The following is a 19,140-nucleotide window of genomic DNA, read 5'->3' as shown; positions in this document are numbered from 1 at the left end:
TCCCGGAATGAGTGGAACAGGATTTGTTCACAGAAGTGCTTCATGTTATTTTCCCCTCCTGGAAAGAATTCAGCTGGATGAACACAACTTCTGAAGGCTGTTTTTTTTTTTTTTAAATTTCAGTCATGTACCTGTGTCTCCCCGGCTCACGCCCGTAAGTCTGCCGGGATAGGCTCCAGGAACCCCTGTGACCCGCGAAAGTGGAGGCAGCAGTATGGAAAATGAATGAATGACTGAATATGCCTGTGTGATCTGGACAGACTGGAATATAAGAGGCAGGACAAACACCTTTTGAGATTGTTGTTAGTGGACTGTAAAAATAGATGAAGAAAGATAAACCAACAATAAATGAGTGGATTAATATTATTCATTATGTTACGGAGAGAATTACATTCAATTTAATGAACCAAACTGACCTTTTTAAAGAGGTTTAGCTGTTTCAAAGATAAGGGAAAAACTTTTAAAAGGATTCTCTTGTTACTTGTTTTCTTTTTTTTTTTTTAATTTTCATTACTGTATGTATTTTTCCAAGCAGCACCTCTATATATTTTTAGTGTGATGAGCTCAGCTGTTTTTTTCAATGCCCAAATTCTCCCCTTCTCATGATATTCTCAGAAGACAAACTACACATACAAATAAAAATATATATGCAAATGCAAATACAGTAGGTACTTTTAATGTTATATTTAATAATTTAATAATAAGCCTTGAGTAACTCAAGCTCACCAGACAAATAACAGGAGTCACATCTTCATCATGACAGGAAAGCTTTTAATTAGATCCACTGAACAAAGATCCAATTCAGGAGTTTTTGACTGTAGTAGTACTTTATTGTGGTTTCCATGTTTTTATATGGCCATGACCCATGTGAATAAGCTATGTATTATTGCAGCAGTATCACAGTGCCGGTCCTGACAGATGAGGTCAGGGGCCATTCTGAAGGAGTAGAAGAAAGTAAAGATACGGCTGCTTTGATCAAATTCTCCCCAAAACCCTCGCCCCAGGCACTTGGTGTACTGTTGCTGTGAAATGAATTTTAAAAAAAAAGAAAGAAAGAAAGCTTCAGTTTTGTTTCTGCTCTGGACTCACAGTCAAAACAATTTGTGCGATGAATCTTAATGAATGAATGAATGGAAAAAAAAATGTCGAAGCCTGTGCAAAGATTTTAAAGTGCCCACGGGGTCGGGTTTAGAGACTGATTTGGTATTTTACCGGGATCAGTGATTAAAGTTTGTCCAAGTAGTTGTCGAGAGCGGGAATGCCCTCTTTCAGACCTTTGCGCTTCCTAATTTCAGTGACAACTTGGGAGGGTCTGGAAGCAGCGTCTTGGGGGTCTCCCTGGAGAATCTGCCAGTGATCGAACACACACTGGGGGAAGGCCTGGCCTCCAGTGTTACTGCGCAGATCAGCTGTGAATCCTGGAGGCAAAAAAAGGACAGGAAATAAATGTTGAACCCATTAGGATCGTCATCCCAATGTTAATCTTTAAAAATGTGCATCAGAATGAGTTTGTGTGTGTTTTATGCCTCAAACCCACCGAAGGACTCGTTTACAGGGAGGTAGGCTTTCACCACGAACATGGGAGTGCCCATTACTTGGGATTCTTCAAACACGTGACCACGTTTGCGGTTCAACACGCCGTAGATCCCACCAACCACCTGCTCTGGGCACTGCATGGAAGAGAGGGATAACATCAGCCATGAGGTGTGAACCGTCATCAGAGACTCAGACACACTGATGACAGTAAAAAAACCAATGCAAAAGACTAATCAAATGGTGTATTTCTTCGTCTTAATATAGTTTTTCCTTGGTGGATTAAAAATGTGATTCCCACATACACACCTGTATCTCCACCAGGTATACAGGCTCCATGAGTCGTGGCTGAGCGGTGAGCTGGCAGGCATACAGGACCCTACGAGCTGTAGGAATGATCTGTCCTCCTCCGCGGTGGATGGCATCTGCGTGCAGCGTCACGTCGTGAATGTCGAAACGAATGGAGCGCATGTTCTCCTCACACAGAGCGCCCTGAAGGACGGACAAGGAAGGTTTTCTTATCAAGAACATGTACGTATGTGTATGTCACAGGTGGGAATCTGCGTGCTGCTGCCCACCTCTTTGGTTGCCCACTGGAAGCCGGCTACCACGCTGTCCTTGATCTCATTGAGGTACTGGACGCCCTTGGTCATGTCTATCAGCAGGTTGGCTCCGGTTCCATCCGGCCCGAAGCACCAGATCTTCCTGGCTTCTGCCACCTCCCACTCGTACTTGTCGGCAAGGTAACGCGCACGAGCCTTGAGTTCCTGTCGAGCCGTGACGTCTCCCTTCTCGATGTCTTCGGCCAGGCCGTCAGGAAAGGGACGGCACTTCATGAAGAGACGATTGTGCTTGTTGGGGGACTTGGACAGACACATCTGGTCTGAGTCTTCCATCACCGTCTCTCGGTAAGACACGACTGGGTCTGATTTCTGGAGAGAGATGAAGAAAGAGGAAACACATAAAGGAAAAGGTACTTATTACAAAACCACCTCATTTTTGTAAGGTAGCTTTGAGACTCATCCGGTTCCTAGTCAAGATAATACGGACAAACCTTCAGTGGAATGCAGGCGTGGTCCTCCTCCAGGTCCTTCAGACAGATCTCCAGGTGCAGCTCCCCAGCTCCGGCGATGATGTGCTCCCCGGACTCCTCGATGATGCACTGCACCATGGGGTCGGACTTGGCCAGACGCTTCAGGCCCTCCACCAGCTTAGGCAGGTCGGCAGGGTTCTTGGCCTCCACGGCGACTCTCACCACAGGACTCACGCTGAACTTCATCACCCTCATGTTATGGGCCTACAGTCACAAAAACAACACACTGCTATATAAACAGGAAGCTATTAGATCAATAAGCCATCATTAGTGGGACAGTATACCAGTAACTGATCTACAGAAATACGGTACTTGTTCAAAGGTGGTGATGGTTCCTGTTTTGACCAAGAACTGATCAACTCCAACGAGACCCACGATGTTACCACAGGGGACGTCTTCTATAGGCTCTACATATCGGCCCATCATCAGAATTGTCCTAGATTGGAGGGACAGGAGGACGTCATTATGAATATTAAATTTCAAACCATTACTTGAAAACGAAAGGGCAAGAAGATGAAGCATTTGTTTAGCATTCCTGTTATTTGATCTCCTGTGACCTCAGGTGTTGCTACAGGTTTGCTCACCTCTGGATGGGTTTAATGTAAAGATCCTCCTTCTTGCCAGGGGTGAAGTTTGGACCCATGATGCGAACCTTCAGCCCAGTGGACACACAGCCGGAGAACACACGACCAAAGGCGTAGAATCGACCCTTGTCGCTGGTTGGGACCATCTTTGATATATACATTATCAGAGGAGCCTTGGGATCACAATTCTTAATACCTAAGAAGAAAGAACATTCTGTGAGTGGTAGAGTGTCGGCCAGGGGCCAGGGGTCCGCAACCTGAGGCTCCGTGTGGCTCGGGAAAATAAAATCTGAATATGCAAATGAAGTGTATTTTATTTGTGTTAGTTTTCTTGACTTTGTTTTTGTTGTAGTGGTAAATTTTAAGATTTACAACTGCAACAGCAAAGAAAAAAAAAATGTTTTTATTATTTTTCATTGCTGAAAATATGTGTCAGACTTATCGAAATCCAGTAAGCCCAAGCTCCATGAACCAGGTAAGATAAATATTTATGTAGATGTGTTTCAAATATTTATTTTTAAAGAATGAAATACAGGTACAGTAGTACTCTTTTTTCAATTTTTAAGTCAAGGCTCCGAAAGCCCAAAGGCGAGATAATGATGATGGCTCACTGTATTTTTGTTTGCTACTTGGATAATTTAAATGCAGAATTTTAATCCATTTGAAAGAGACCTTGAACTAGATGTGTTTTTAATTATTATTTTAAGAGTTAAAATGTTCAAAATGTGTTCATTACGTAATAAAATTTAATTTTATATGTAACACTTCAATGATTGAAAAAGCAACATACTTTAGTTGTTCACACAAAGCGTAAAAGTTAAAAAAAAACACTCTTTGAGTGTTAAAGGTTGCCGACCCCCCAATCCGGACGATCCAGAGCTTATAACTTGAACGGAAGTAATTATTTTATGAAATGACATCATCAAAATGCTCCAAATTGGACTTCAAGTTAAAGCCTTGAGGTGGCGTGAGGGGTTCTACTGACCCATGGCGGCCTCGTCGTCTCCTGGCCCTTCGTAAAGCAGCTCACAGCGGTATTTCTGTGCGGTGACCGGAGAAGGCAGATGGATGGTGATCATCTGGAGGAGGGCCTCCCCAGCGGGCAGCCAGCGCCGCATCACAGCCTTCAGCAGGGGCTTCCCCTCTTTCTCCTTGTCCTCTGAATCCAGTTTGACATCCAGCTTCTCGATTAGTTTGGCCGTCTCGTCCTTCCTGAAATTCATGATGGCGTCGAACACCTTGGAGAAATAAGGAAAGGCAAAAAAACAACAACCTCAAAGTCACGACAAACCACGATTTCAAGATTCTATGTGATCTTCTATCCACATTAACAATAATTTCATTATTTATACCGAAGCTTTTGTTCGCAAAGGAATTAGCCAACACTAGCCCAAAATGAAATGTTCAAATCCTGTGCGTATGCAAATATTATGTATATAACATATAATGGTCGTGAGAAATCCAGTTAGCATATAAATTGTGGGTTTGCATCATTTTAATTCTTATTTCACCTTAAAGATGGGGTCCAGAACAAGCTGGCAGAAGGTGCGGGGAAGTTTCTGGCCGTCAGGACCGACGGGAGTCTTACTGAACTTGCCGGCACTTGGGTCAAAATACCTGTGCATAAAAGTTATTGCGCAAAATATAAAAATATAGAAATTTAATGGGAATATGTTGGTGTGTGTAAAATGAATAAAGAGCAACGGATCAGCAGCTGAAAGTCATCCGCAGTGATGTTTTACTGCAGCGGCGTAACTCTATGACTTGTGTCTGGATGTGGCATCTTGTTTACCTGTCTCCCCACAGTTTCTTCATCATGTCTTCCACTTTCTTACACCTCTCTGCTGGTCCCAGCTTAGCATGTCCTTTTGTGAATTTAGCCACATACATCTCAGCAAATTGCTTCAGGGTAAAAGCCCATCCATGGAGGCCGGAGCCAAACCCAACAGTACCAGCAACAGGGTCAATCTGAAAACAGAAAGGTCTCAATTTGAACTTTTCCAAACCATTTTAATAAGATTTGTTTTTTAGCATTCTGTGATTGTCAGCCTCACCATGATGTTACCCATCGGTCCTCCTTCATCCTCTCCGTAGGTGGAGATGATGACGTTCACATTCTCCACGATCCGCTGGAAAGTCTGGAAAAGCTCATCCGTTTCCAGCTGCAACTCCAGCAAGGCCCGGTCCATCTTGTTCATCATCAGAACGGGTTTGATGCGCTCGGCGATGGCCTGCCGCAGCACGGTCTCAGTCTGCACACACACTCCTGACATAGGAGAAAGGGGGGAAATTGAGAGATGGCATGTGCGAAGGATGGGAAAACGAGGAAGTCAGTTATTACCTGAGACGCAGTCCACCACCACCAAGGCTCCATCAGTTACCCTGAGGGCAGCGGTGACCTCAGAGGAGAAGTCAACATGACCTGGAGAATCAATGAGGTTGATGAGGAAGCCATTTCCATCTTTACACTGTTTAATAAAGGCCAGGTCATTTTCTCCAAGTTCATAGTACATAGAGATGGCCCTGAATAACAGAAAGAAATAAGAGAGGGTGAGGGAGGGTTCGCTGTCTCTTAAAATAAATACCAATAAAGAATCATCACGGTCCTGAAATAAGAAACTAACAGACCTGTGGAATAAGTTGAATTAAAGATCAGAGACTAGGTGGATGTTGTCTTAAAAAAGACACACATTCTGAAACCTAACTGTGTGAGACTGAGCTCATAATTAAAATATTTGTAGATTTCTTTGCAGAGTGAGATAAGTTAAGGTGATTAATCTGCATCAAGCAACACAACAACACTTGACATCAGGCGGGTTGGTTTATTTCCATTGGGAATACACCAGTGCTGTGTCTTTTGAGGTGAGCAGGGGATTGTGGGTCATCATTTAATACATGGCTTCCCTCACGTGATCAGATCATTCATGAACATTTCCCTGTATCAATAAACACGTTTTAAATCACACGTGTCTGAGTTTCATACGTCGATTTGATGGTGATGCAGCGCTCCTGCTCGTCTTTGCGCGTGTCCGTGAAGCGGGTCTCTCCGGCGCGGGACGAAGCGATGATCCCCGCCTTGGACACCAGGGAGTCAGTCAGAGTGGACTTCCCATGATCCACGTGGGCGATCACAGACATGTTCCTGATGTTGGACTTCTTGTCCATGATGGCCCGGATCTGATCCACTGTGAAGTTCACCTGGTGGAGGGGTGGAAGCGGAAAGGACGTAAGGGGTGGGGGGGTGGGGGGCTGTCTTGTTATTCATACATTTACAAGCAGCAGAGCCTCATTTTAATTCATCACACACTTCTGTTTACTGATGTCTGCTATCAGATCTCCTTCCAAGTAGAGTTATAAAAAGAAAGCCACATAGGAAACTGAATCCATCAGCCCGATGACTAGCAGGAAGGAATGTGGACACCGCATGAAGACTTAACCTTCTGGTTTTAGTTGAGTTACAGACCAGGACGGACTAAATCTGTGCTGATTCACATTAAAAGCAGAATAGTTTAATTCTCACCTCTGACAAGGAAACAATACTTTCTCTGACGTTGTTTGTTTGCTTGTTACAAAATAAAATCTACTTCACAGGTTGTCATAAAACTGCGTGGATCAAATTTTGAGATCAAGAGACATTATCTCAAAAGCTCAGAGATAAGCCACGCTCAAAAAAACCACCTGGTCTGTAGGGGGCGCTGAAGAGACACCCCAAAGTCAACTAAACTCTGGAGCGTCAGAATGAAAGGAGAAAAAGTACTTCTAGGAGTTTTAAATATTAATTATGTTGACATAATAAATGTAAGTCCAGTAAATATATTTCGACTTTACATCCTGTATTTAACAGGAATTTTACAGCATGACAATGTAAAATTATAGTAGAGCATTTTTCTGGTCTGATCACTCAAAGCGTTTGACAGACAGAAGCCATTCATTCATTTACAATAATACAAAAGCGTTTATTTATTTCAATGAATCTACTGTAAAGTTTCATTCGGAAACTAAAATACAGCAGATGCAATATTTTGCAGGTGAATCTATGTCCAGTTGGATGATGTAATTTTACGGTGACAACTTTTGAAATCACCTGAATCAAATTTAATCTGGAAAGAAAAGAAAAAAAGTGAGATTTTAAAAAACTTGTTTTTTATGGGAACTAAAATGCGTAATATGCCGACTAAAATCCACCCATCTCCACATTATATCATGAGTGATCTCATTTGGGGAGGGGTCCAGACGTTCATTTATTCTTTAACTAATTCAAATAATAGTGAGTGTCTTAACAATCACCACGATCACAGCAGCCTCCCCGGGGGATTACGGTACATGTCATCATCCGGATTATTATGACACCGGTTCCGTCCAAATGATGATGACGCACTCTGTTTAAATGTCATCCACGACCTGATTCAAGTTCCGTTCCACACATTTCAGAACGAGGAGCTCTCTTTAAAAATGCATCGATATTTGTGCCATCATGCGACAACAGACGATGGACAAAAACGGCTTCGACTCGGACGTCGCGGTGAGCGACGGCCGGAGCGGGCCGTGAGCGGAGGCCACAGCCCCGCGGCTCCATCCTCCGGCGATGCGGTAACCCAACGCGCACGGAACCGTTACCTGAACACATAACACCGACAAACATCGCCATCTCCAACACACACACACACACACACACACACACACACACACACACACACACACACACACACACACACACACACACACACACGCACGCACGCACGCACGCACGCACGCACACACACATTTATTCCACCGGTTTTAAGGGGGTTATTCTGTCGGGATGACGGCCCCTTATTCACTCAAGATCATTCTATGCTATAAGGTTCGGGTTTCGGATCAATCAGAATCCGGTAATAACTCACTCACCATTTTGGCTGCCGATGGTTGGTCTGCGTCTCGGTTTATTGCTGGAAACTCTGCCTCGAAGGACAGGCAGTCCCGGTGGTGACTGGAGAGTCGCTGCTTCTGCCGCTCCGGCTGCCGTTCGGGTTCTCCAACAGCAGGGGGCGCTGCCGCTCAGTGGCGTCACGTTAGATTCCTATGGACGGTGCCACCGACGCTCTGGATCGAGGTGCATTCAAGGTCACTCGGTTATTTAGGATGTCCGAACTTACTTTGTATGTTTGTAGTTTGTTAAAGATGTAATAAAGACAAAATTGGATACTACTACTACTACTACTACTACTACTACTAATAATAATAATAATAATAATAATAATACTAATAATAATGTATAGCTTTCTTTATAAGTCGTTTACAGTCATTATCAGACATGACAGTCTACCAAAGCCTTCAATCAATCAATAAATCAACTATCTTTCTTTAAATACTTTGGTAAGCTTACCTTTCTTGTGTTACAACACACAGCAAGAGTTTATATCACTGACTGCAGCAGAGGCTTTATTTTTTCTCTCTGATGATTCAGGCTGTATGGAGAGTGCAGCCAGATCTGGTCGTTTCTCTGTTGAGTAAGAGTGACAATTGTAATTTGATATGGTATCACAGCGTTACTCAACCGCTAGTTAATATTACAGCTAAGGTTGACTGACATGAAAGAGAAGAATATTAGACTTTACAGAGTCTTAAAACAAGCAACAAAAATCATAGCTGATGGTCAACATCCTCTTTTTTTTTAAATATGAGCTGCAGTGTTCTTGTGCCAAACGTGCAAATAAAATCACCTATATCATCTGCTCAAGCTGCTGAATGGAAAGACAGAGTATTTGAGGACTCAGGCATTTTTCTACCATGTATACTTTTAGTGGTTATATATGCTTTTACAAATCTATGTGCCTGCTGCTGGAACAATTCTATCATACAAATATAAAGAAATGATGCAACAGACTATAACACTGGCCAGGATAAGTTTCCCCTGGCACACAATGGAGTTTATTTTACTGTATCTTCAGCACTGAGGGTTTCTGTAGTTGATTCATGGCCAAACAGCTTGTATATGTCCAAACATCTACTTCCTAGTATTTCCATTGTATGAGTATAATTTTTTAAAAAGTTTTTCTATACTTTTCTGTGTCACAGCTGTGCAAAGGTAAATATTGGATATAATATATCGGATGGATATCTTCTCACAATTGACTTTGCTGAGTCACAGGAAATTCCACATTGTGTTCATCGTCTGTACTGTATAGTGCCAGTTGGAATACAGGCTTTTCCCAACACTGAGGTCAGATTTGGCTCATTTTTCACCAACTTTAGATTGTGTAAATTTACTGCAAAAAAAGCCGTGTTCTGACACATATATTAGGTAAAGTGAAAGAATAAATTAAAGGAAGAGCATAGAAGTCATGAAAAGACATGTGATCTGATGAGAAAAAGCATTGAGAGTGTTGTAACACTTCTTCACCAGCAGAGGGCAGAACTGGCTGGGGTATGTTTCATTGTCATGGGACATTTGAACAGTAACGCTGAAACAGATGCGTCAGTGCTTTTCAGAATGGGTGTATGCAAATGCTGGGGTGTAAATGAGGTGGATAATGTGGTGTTTATTAGAATCACTGAAAAAATTCACCAAATGATACCGGACGAATATACAAATATTTTGTTGTGTTTTGGTGGAAGTACATGTGTTTGTTTGTTATATACGTATGATGACCATCTATACGCTGTGAACACAAATGGATCTTGATCCTCTCATTTTTGTACGTATCTCAAACTGAACTTCTTCTTCTTTTCTTTTAGCATTTCCCTTCAGGGGTCGCCACTGTGAATCAGCTGCCTCCATCTAACCCTGTCTTCTGTATTCTCTTCTCTCACACCAACTACCTTCATGTCCTCTTTCACTACATCCATAAACCTCCTCTTTGGTCTTCCTCTAGGCCTCCTGTCTGGCAGTCACAAAATGCACATTATCTGATTTTAACACAAAATATAACACTAAACAGAAGCAAAAAGGGTAAAAACACAAAATGCATTTTAAAAGATGCAAATAGTGAATTGAATTTGATAAGACAATCAGTACATAACTGTCATGGTACATTTAATTACACCTGCACAAACAAAGTAGATGTAACTCCTCTGACCTTAGTCACAAGGACACCATAACAGAGATTTACAGGATGATATCCTAGACAATCACACAGAAATTATCTATAGTCTGAAAACTATTCCATGCATCAAGGGACGTACTCAGTCATATCTGCATGTACTCTAATACTCTCTAATCTGAAGCTGGAACAACAATAAAGATAGCAGAGCTCTCCATGCAGTCAGGCCTATTACAGCACTGATAATACTGGGCTTTTTGCCACAGATAAGATCATTTTAATTCATCAAATACACATAAGAGGCTGCAAAATTAATATTTGTTTGCATAAAATAATGAAAGTGAGGCCTCTACATCACTTCAGAGTTGAATGCATTTCCGTTATGTGTTTCACACAATCAGAAAATACAAGAAAGAAATGGTTCTCTCCTTTTTCCCATCTCCTTTTCCTCCTTCATGTTCTGTATGACATCTGAAAACATTTTAAAAAGTAAATGTAACATCCTGGTAAAAGGCATTCCATATGTAGCTATATACAGAAATTGTTTGACATTTATAGGAGAGGGAGGACGATATTGTGTGGTAATGATTGAAGGAGTGTTGATTCTACTTTGTCTATAATTAGGAGCTCTGCCACTAAAATAATCTCGATCCTGTTGTGATAATAGATGCATTCGCATGCATGCATGTTCCTGTTGTGTAACTGCGAGACTTACTACATAATTACTTGCTTTATGGTGTGTATGCTTGAAAATAGGACAAAATAAATGCTCCTCATTACAGCCTTTATGATAAAAAGTGACTCACTGTAGTGTTGTTCTGATGTAGACAAGTAAAAACAAAAAAAAGGATGGAGTTATTGGTCGACTTGACTGATAGATGGAAGTTGCACAGTAGAACTATAGATTGTTACAAAAAAACTGAGTAAAGGTTTTCACAAAAAGCCCACGCTAAACAATTTGAGAAAATTGAACTTGAATTCAGAGGGACTGCATTTTGTAAAAGTACTGGAGAGTTGTTACAAAAACTGGAAATTGCTTTTGTTGGTTTTTTACTTTTCTAAAATTAAAGTAAATCAAGAAGAGCAACAAAAAAAAAAAAGAATCAACTGGGCTGCTGTACTTTTTTTGTTTTGTTTCAACCGTAGCGTTTAGCTATGCAGCTGCAGTCTGAGATTGCTGGGAGATGTCCCATGATGCACTGAACCTCTCTCTCCTTCTCTTTTTCTGCTCTGATCCTGCTGGATTTTCACCACATCCATTAATGATATATAAGAGTCAGTTCCCTCTTAAGAGTTGAGCTAATGGTGGTGTTGGAGGAACAGAAGGGGAATCAGGAAGGTTATCCATATTTATAATCTCACAACTGCGTATGTCCTTGTAAATTTCTTGACCATCCAAACAATTACGCTACGTACAAGGACACCTACCCTACTGTCTACCATTATCTTAGATGGATAGGTAGATACAGTATATAGAACTGTATTTCCCTCAAGGAAAATGGGATTCCTTCGATATACATATCAGGTTTCTATAAGGGTAAAAAGCAAAGAGAAAAAATGTGCATCAAAAAAGAGTTCAGGTTTTAAGAGGCAAAGGTGAAACTCGCTCCACCTTTGACAGCAATAAAAATAGATCAACCCCACCCAACAAGAAAAAATGAATGTGAAACCGCACAGGGGATCAATCTTGCCTTGTCACAACAGCTATGAGATAGTGCGAGTGGTAAATCCATTGGTGAGTAATCCTTTGTCTGCTGATTGGCTCTCGGCTTTCTGCTAAATACTGGATTGGACAGTGATCGGCTGGGTCTGGCGAATGCAGTGCTGAGATATGCATGTCAACTTTGTCCTTTGAAACAGATTCTCGAAGGACGTTTTGACTGTATCCCAGCAGCTGTTGCTTTATTGTTGGAATTATGACCCTTACTACAGACAAGGTAAGGTATATATATATTAAATACGTGAAAATATTTCAATTTGAAAGTTGTAAAGATGAATAAAAGATTTTAGGGAGGGATGAATACACTCAGGTTAGGCTCAATACGCAAGACTCCTTGACTTTTAGAACTTGATTTTCAGGTCCATGCTGGAACGGACTTTATTGACCTGTTCAGGGACTCAGACGAAGTCATTAGTTGTCAAGGCAACCAACTATGGACCATCTCAGTTCATGATGTGAGTAGTGCAGTCATTTGGTGCAAGCTACTCCTGAGCAGAGGCACTTACGGACCCCCCGTGATTCCTACCACAGGACCTGATCTGACTAATGAGTGTGTTCTGTATTCTAAACACGGGTCGTCTCCTGTTCACACAAATCTTAGGAGACGCAGGAGCTCCTCAACTGTTTCAGATTTTCCTCTTACACGGCTGCAGCCAAAGATTTTGTGTTTTGTGTGTGCGTGTGTGTGTGTGTGTGTGTGTCTGTGTGTGTGTGTGTATGTGTGTGTGTGTATGTGTGTGTGTGTGTGTGTGTGTGTGTTCATATATATGAATATGAATTACCAATTGAAGGTAGGATGATGCTTGCGTGCTGTCATTACTAACAGAACCTGAGTCCTGGGGCAAGTACAGCTGATGACTTCTTAGACTCCCTGCTGGATAGGAGTGACTCCTCCTTGGCTACCGCCTCCCCCCTGTGGTCCCCCTGCACCACTGACACAGACAGGAATGAGGACCTCCCTAAAGATTCAACAGACCCTCTCTTTTACCCACAGCCTTTCCCTCTGTCTTCACCGCTGGAGCATCAGCCACCACCGAGTAAAAAAAAGCCCTACGTTTCCATAGACCTTGGTAAGACTATTACAGAACAAAAACTAATATAATGTGACCCAAATGGCAAGAATAATGTAAAACAGTTACATCCATCACATTTTAAACATGTGACAGACCACAAAGGCCATGCAAAGATACAGCCAGGCACAAAATGACATGACAGTGGAAAAACATTTTAAAAATCGGACCATTTGTGTTCCCGGTTTTCATGTAAAGGACAAAGGTTGTGCGATTGTAATTCATCACGTGAGGAAACTCTTTTCAGGACAGCTTTTGAGTAATGGTGCCCTTTTATGATCATTGTGTAGTCGCTAACAGCACAAAGGTGCCAAACGGAAAGGTTTGACATACATTTTGTAATATTTCTAAAGAACAGCAGGGAACTGGAGTCCCAGAAAGGGGTTTTTAAGACACTAACAGCCGCCAACATATTTAGACTTTCATTCACAAGGGTTGGAGAAAAATATGTCAATCACTACTTGATGTTTTATTTGTCAAATCTGCAGAGTGGGAGTCTGGTGACGTCCAAGAGCAGTTTGGCATTGCCTGCTATCTCACTATGAACCAAGCGTCCCCTAAGTCACCCACTCAGACCCTCACAGTCAAAGACCTGCTGCTGTCCAACCTGGGCCGAAAAGTAAGCAGAGACCTAAAAACTTGAGAGAGGAGTTAATTATTTATAACCAGCTGGGGCGATGAAACAAAAAAAACATATTTTTCCCTCATACTTTCTCCAGGGATGTTTTTGTCCTCCCATACTGAGAGCACGAGAAAGGAAACAGCCTTTTCACCAAAAGAAGTGGAATTTAATGATCTGGGGTCCTCCTTGGATAAACTGCCCAGTGACCCACTTTAACTGGAATATTCTATCATCCTGTTCACAGGCACAGCAAATCCCCCAGAATTCCCTGCAGGAGCTGGTACTTAATGAGGATGAGAAGAAGCTTCTGGCTAAAGAAGGAGTGAACCTACCCAGGAGACTGCCCCTGTCCAAGGTACATAAGCAACACACACACGCACGCACGCACACTCATCTAACTCAAAATCTGTATCCCCAGTTATGTAACAGCTGCCTTTTGTTCTTTCATGGCCACATCCTCCTGGATGGTTTCATCTCTCTGACAAGGTTGAAGAGAAAGTTTTGAAAAAGATCCGCAGGAAAATCCGGAACAAGCACTCAGCTCAAGAAAGTCGGAAGAAGAGGAGGGAATACGTTGATCATCTGGAGGGAAGGTGAAAGCTCAGCATCCATGGACAACATCTCATACATGAAACCGTGAATGAATGAATGAATGAATGAATCTGGGTTACTGCTGAAGGAGACAGAAGCTGAAGATGCTATGTAAAAGCAGCTTCTCATATTCGAGTGTCCCGTTTTCATCCTCCCACCACCCTCCAGTGCCTCCAGGCTGTGCAGAATGAGCCCGACTGCACAGACAGTTTTGTGCCAAATTTATAAATCCTATCTCATGTGTTTGCTGTCCAAACCTCATCACAAACCCCGCAGGAAAATAATGAGATGAAACAAATTGTAATGCTATCATATGTGAAAAAGACCTCAAAATGAGTACTGCAGGATCACATCGATTGATTTAACTGATGATTTTCACGGCACCTAATTTAAAAAGTGTCATCAGCGAGTGACGTATACGAAAATCGTCAGTTCAGAACTTGTATAAACTTGCGCCGAGTAAAATCTTATGCACGCTTTTGCTTCTAAAGCATCTATTTCAGATTGACTTGAGTTTTTGTTGTAAAATGACACATCTTGTCATCAAGAAAACCAGATCTGACCTGGAGAAAGATCGGAATGCAGCCTCTTTCCTGCCTGTAAAATCCTTTTTTTTTCGACAGCAACAAGAAAATGTAGCACATAGAGGTACACTTGATCTTTATTTTAGTCATTCATTTTGGATTGATGACCTTTAAATTACAAAGAGTCCGGTTCTATCATCTTATTCAAGATTGAAACCTGCTGTATCCCAACAGCCATAAGATTCCCAGTAAAACAAATATAAGAGAGCCAAGTCATATGTGTGAGACCATCAGCAGGGCATTATTATCAGCTGTGATTCAGCTCAGATGGCCTAAATGGAGGGTGACTCATGGGAAATGGAAAGAAAGCAGACATAAGATAGTGGAATGGGTGGGGGTGAGATAATATTCATCTCAAGGATATTAAAAAAAAAGGGAAACAAAAAAGGAGACAATACAGGATCGCAGCAGAGCAGCATCTTTCTTTTGTCTTTCATCTCGCTTCTCCCCTCTCCCTGCTGTGGCTTTTTGCAGAATGGCTGCATGCAGCGCGAACAACCTCCTGCTGCAGAGGAAGATTCAGGAGCTGGAGGAGACCAACAGGTGAGTCATAGAAGGAGGTGAAGAGGATAGTAATGGCTAATTACCTTCAGTTTAAATCCGTCCCTATATTATTATAATTCTAATTAAACCGAAACAGCAAAAGGTTGCTATTCATGTTGTTACGAGTGTGTAATAACGATGTGGAAGAATTACTTTATTCTTCAATCAGTACATTGACCTCATGTAAAGCCTCACCCCCCAATTATCCTGCTGTGTGTTTGGCGGATTTATTCCCTGTAGGTTTTAGGAATAATGAAGCCTCAGGTTTTATCAGTTACCCTGGTCACCATAGTGACGCTACTACAAGATTGGAGATAAAGATGAATGTGACCAACATCATATATTTATACTAACAATTAGGCCCAGTCTAAGGATTATGCCAGACTGCATTAATTCATTACACCGAAGACAAAGTCAAAGACATTAAGTTAACCTGAAATAACAAAAAACAATGTTGTCTCTTTTTTAAATTCTGATGTACTTCTTGGTCCCGAAGGCAACGTTTAATTATTACTGTAGGACTGGCTGACTGTTGCAGTTTCACACTGTTTCATCAATGATACATGTTTTCTCTCCGTTCTTTTGTTTGGTTCTTTAAATGCATATACAGATGTCCTTGAGCTAAACATAACACAAAAACGAAGAAATTTTGTATTTGGTAGATTATCTCTTTGTTGTAACGATGTTTCATCGAAGTACATCCCATATTATTGGAAATCCTATTCATTCCCATTTTAAATGGTGCCACACTTGTAAGTATCTGGGTTGTGCCAATGAAAAACGTGACAAATCTTCCTTGCAAGTGTGGCACCATTTAAAGAGGGAATAAACTGGCTTTCCAATGATGTAAGATTTAGTTCAAAGAAGCATCATTATAACAAAGACATCATCTACCAAACACAGATTTTCTTACTTTTTGAGCTATGTTTCCATTAAATTATCACAATTTAGTTATCTTAATTTATGGGTGACATTTGTGAGCTGTAAAATCAGAAATGCAGCCCGGCATAACCTCTCTGTATCTTTGCAGTCCTCATTCTGGGTTCAGTCATGGCCATTATCTCAAACACAGGGAACCGTCGCACACAAAACAACCTTTAAAGTGGTGCCTGGAATAATTTTTTTATCAGTTCACCCTTTCTAATTGTCATTCCATTTCACTCTCGTTTGTTTTCTCTTCTCTGTCACATCTTAATTTTGTTCCTGGTCTCCAGAAACTGACAGCATGCTGATGAGAAGCTTAAAACCTTCGTGTGAAATGACAACAGGAAGAAAAGAACACAAAGCCCATTGATTTAAAAGCTCTGTGTTCCTGCTGTCCTATCTCTTTGTTCCTGATGCAGACAGCTTTGGTGTCTTCGAAAGAAATATTTGACAAGGATTTTGTATAGAAAGGGTTCCTTTTCATGTGTTGCTCTTATTTTTGCCAGTGCAAGCTTTCAGTGGTCATCAACACTGAAGAAATGATGCCTGTATTTTGGGAGACCGGTGGCCCTTCAAGTGAAAATCTTACACCCCCTTTAATCTTGCTGTCTGCTTCTTTTTCTTGCAGTAATCTGATGGAGCAGCTCAGCCGGCTACAGGCTCTCCTCCCTAACAGATCCAACAGAACAAACCGCAGTGGGACCTGCATCCTGGTGAGATATAACACATCACGCAAAATACGCCTTGCTCACTGATGAGCTGCCTGTGCTGTGCTGCAGACTACTGCTGAGTTCACGAGTTGTTTGAACAGCACTTATTCTGTCAGCAGTTGTATTTAGGTTACTCCTATTGACTCTTCATCTTCGTCTGTGCTCTCTGCCTCGACACTCTGCCTCTGTCCTGTTTTTTGCCTTTCATGTCCAGATTTTGTTGCTCTCCTTCTCCCTACTCATTTCTTCAAATCTCCAGCCAAGACCTTACAGCCACCACAGCCGGAGAGAGAGCTCTCAGGTCACAGGTATGCCTGCACGCATGCACATAAACACACACACAGATTTTCTCTCTCTCTCTCGCATAAAAACACACTCCCTTCATCATACTTCTACCCCCCACAGTATCATTGCACTCCCTGAAGTTATTGAACGACTTGCCAGAAGCCTCATCACTTCCAGTCCCTTCTGACTCCAGCGGATTAGAGGACCTTTGGAGCCTGACTGAGAAGCTCTGACCCGGGACAAATCTCCTGGAGGAGACTTCTAATTCTGGTTGTTGCTTGCCAGCAAAGCACCCAAATGAGAAGCTTGAAAGCGTTTCAGCATTTCTCTGACTGAGCAAGGCGTGACGGTGTGTTTGCATTCACGCATAACAAACACTTATTTTATTTTATGTCTATTTTATTATGGAGGTCAAATGGAGGTTGGCGAGGAGGCCATCCAAAACACGTATTTATTTAACATGTAAAATAGAGCCTCCGGGATTTTGTGGAGTAGGAGTTGACTGAATGTACCTTCCGTTATGTTAAAGGAGTCCATTAAACACTTGACGGGCGATCCTTGTCTCTGTTGTCTCTGCTGCTGAGTCATCATGCTGTGTCACGAGAGTGTAGCAAGTGTCACGCTAATTCAGAGCCTATTCACGCCCAAACACGGAAGTTATACCAAAATGTACCAAATACCACTGTGCAGTGGTATTTTTTTTCTATCCATTATAGAAAAAAACATGATTGAGGTTGGCAGAGCAACATTCTCCCTATGAGGAGATAACCATGAGGAAGACAAATATTTGTGTCAGCCTGGACCAAAGTGTTGGGCTGACTCATCAACAAGTCTTTGAGCTGGTTAGCCAATTATAGCATGTTTTGAAAATGAATGCATTGAAATAAATTAATATGCTCCACCAGGATTATATTAGACAAGATCAGTGTATAACTGAGCAGTTTTAGTGTTCATAAAATACAAGATACAGCTCTATTCAAGAGTTTTCTGCAAGAGATTTTGGTTCCAGTCAATAACAATAACAAGAACCAACGCAGTCAGAGACTGCAACATCCCACGACACCCCTAAAATTAAAATTTTCCCGACCTACTTGCGTAGGTCAAAGATCAAAGCTAGTGCTCTGACCTGCTTTCATATTTCAAAGCAGCTTTGATCTACGGTCTGGACCATTAGAAAACTAGGTCAAGGTCAAATTTAAACTTTTTTACACTCAGGAACCGGATAAGATTGAAAGACGAGAGAGAAGGCCAGTGTTAGTAAGACCATATATGAAAGTTGGTCAGAGCACTAGCTTTGATCTTTGACCTATGCAAGCAGGTCAGGGTAAAATTTTGTATTCAGGGCTGTTTTCTATACAGTGTGGGAGATGTTCAGAGTGCCTTTCCTTGAAACAGCTTTTACCGTTAGTCAATTTCCCTGGAGATAAAGCTATCAGAATCATCAAGGAGGAGTTCCACAGGATTGCAGGTGAATGATGTAGAAATCTGTTCAATTAATTTAAACTTAAATTCTCTTAATGATATTGTGCTGCAACCTCAGACTTGCATTAATAACTTTAGTTTCTTTTGGGATGTCCCAATGTCAGTGTCACATTCCCATCAAGGCTACTTCACATAATGACCTGATGTGAACAAGAAGTCCATTCACAGCATAAATGTGCAGGTACATGTACATGACTACTGTTTCAACATGTTAAAGACTCCATCATAGATAGACTAACATCTGTCTAGATCATACAGTATGTAATGCTACAGACTACATTTCTGATGTAGAGGCAAAGTGGTCTGGGTTGGTTCAAGAGTCATGAGTCACAGATGCCTGATCTTACCTGAGAAACACACTTTAACAAGGTCAGTAG

The 19,140-nt window shown here is 41.7% G+C and overlaps 2 protein-coding genes across 3 annotated transcripts; one reads left to right on the top strand and one right to left on the bottom strand.

Annotated features, from left to right (window-relative positions):
- Positions 1–696: 696 nt before the first annotated feature.
- LOC137611979 (elongation factor 2b) lies at positions 697–8,228 on the bottom strand. The gene is made up of 14 exons (XM_068340232.1): positions 8,098–8,228; positions 6,194–6,408; positions 5,552–5,733; positions 5,265–5,476; positions 5,003–5,178; positions 4,722–4,827; positions 4,196–4,448; positions 3,211–3,406; positions 2,939–3,062; positions 2,588–2,830; positions 2,112–2,465; positions 1,843–2,025; positions 1,538–1,670; positions 697–1,418 (listed from the first exon to the last, which is right to left on the bottom strand). Exons 1-14 carry the CDS (start codon positions 8,098–8,100, stop codon positions 1,225–1,227), a joined length of 2,574 nt encoding a protein of 857 aa, XP_068196333.1. The 5' UTR covers positions 8,101–8,228; the 3' UTR covers positions 697–1,224.
- Positions 8,229–12,069: 3,841 nt separating this feature from the next.
- LOC137612821 (cyclic AMP-responsive element-binding protein 3-like protein 3-A) lies at positions 12,070–17,742 on the top strand. 2 transcript variants are annotated; one of them, XM_068341541.1, is made up of 9 exons: positions 12,070–12,169; positions 12,779–13,022; positions 13,511–13,641; positions 13,889–13,999; positions 14,131–14,237; positions 15,294–15,362; positions 16,915–16,999; positions 17,256–17,304; positions 17,402–17,742. In XM_068341541.1, the coding sequence occupies exons 1-9, from the start codon at positions 12,149–12,151 to the stop codon at positions 17,512–17,514; spliced, it is 930 nt and encodes a 309-aa protein (XP_068197642.1). In that variant the 5' UTR covers positions 12,070–12,148; the 3' UTR covers positions 17,515–17,742. The 2 variants fall into 2 exon arrangements, with proteins under 2 accessions (XP_068197642.1, XP_068197641.1); XM_068341540.1 differs by having other exon boundaries at positions 17,211–17,304.
- The last annotated feature ends 1,398 nt before the right edge of the window (positions 17,743–19,140 follow it).

This window comes from Antennarius striatus, chromosome 18 (assembly GCF_040054535.1).
Source record: "Antennarius striatus isolate MH-2024 chromosome 18, ASM4005453v1, whole genome shotgun sequence".
In the NCBI taxonomy this organism is placed as follows: Eukaryota; Metazoa; Chordata; class Actinopteri; order Lophiiformes; family Antennariidae; genus Antennarius; species Antennarius striatus.
This window is presented reverse-complemented; position numbering and strand designations above follow the sequence as displayed.

Coding starts and splice junctions, on each gene's coding strand:
- LOC137611979 (XM_068340232.1), bottom strand. Junction 3,063..3,210: donor TACATTAAACCCATCCAGAG/GTGAGCAAACCT, acceptor CCTCCAATCTAG/GACAATTCTGATGATGGGCC. Junction 2,466..2,587: donor ACGCCTGCATTCCACTGAAG/GTTTGTCCGTAT, acceptor ATCTCTCTCCAG/AAATCAGACCCAGTCGTGTC.
- LOC137612821 (XM_068341540.1), top strand. CDS start 12,149: ATGACCCTTACTACAGACAAG. Junction 14,238..15,293: donor GTTGATCATCTGGAGGGAAG/GTGAAAGCTCAG, acceptor GGCTTTTTGCAG/AATGGCTGCATGCAGCGCGA. Junction 15,363..16,914: donor GAGCTGGAGGAGACCAACAG/GTGAGTCATAGA, acceptor TTTTTCTTGCAG/TAATCTGATGGAGCAGCTCA.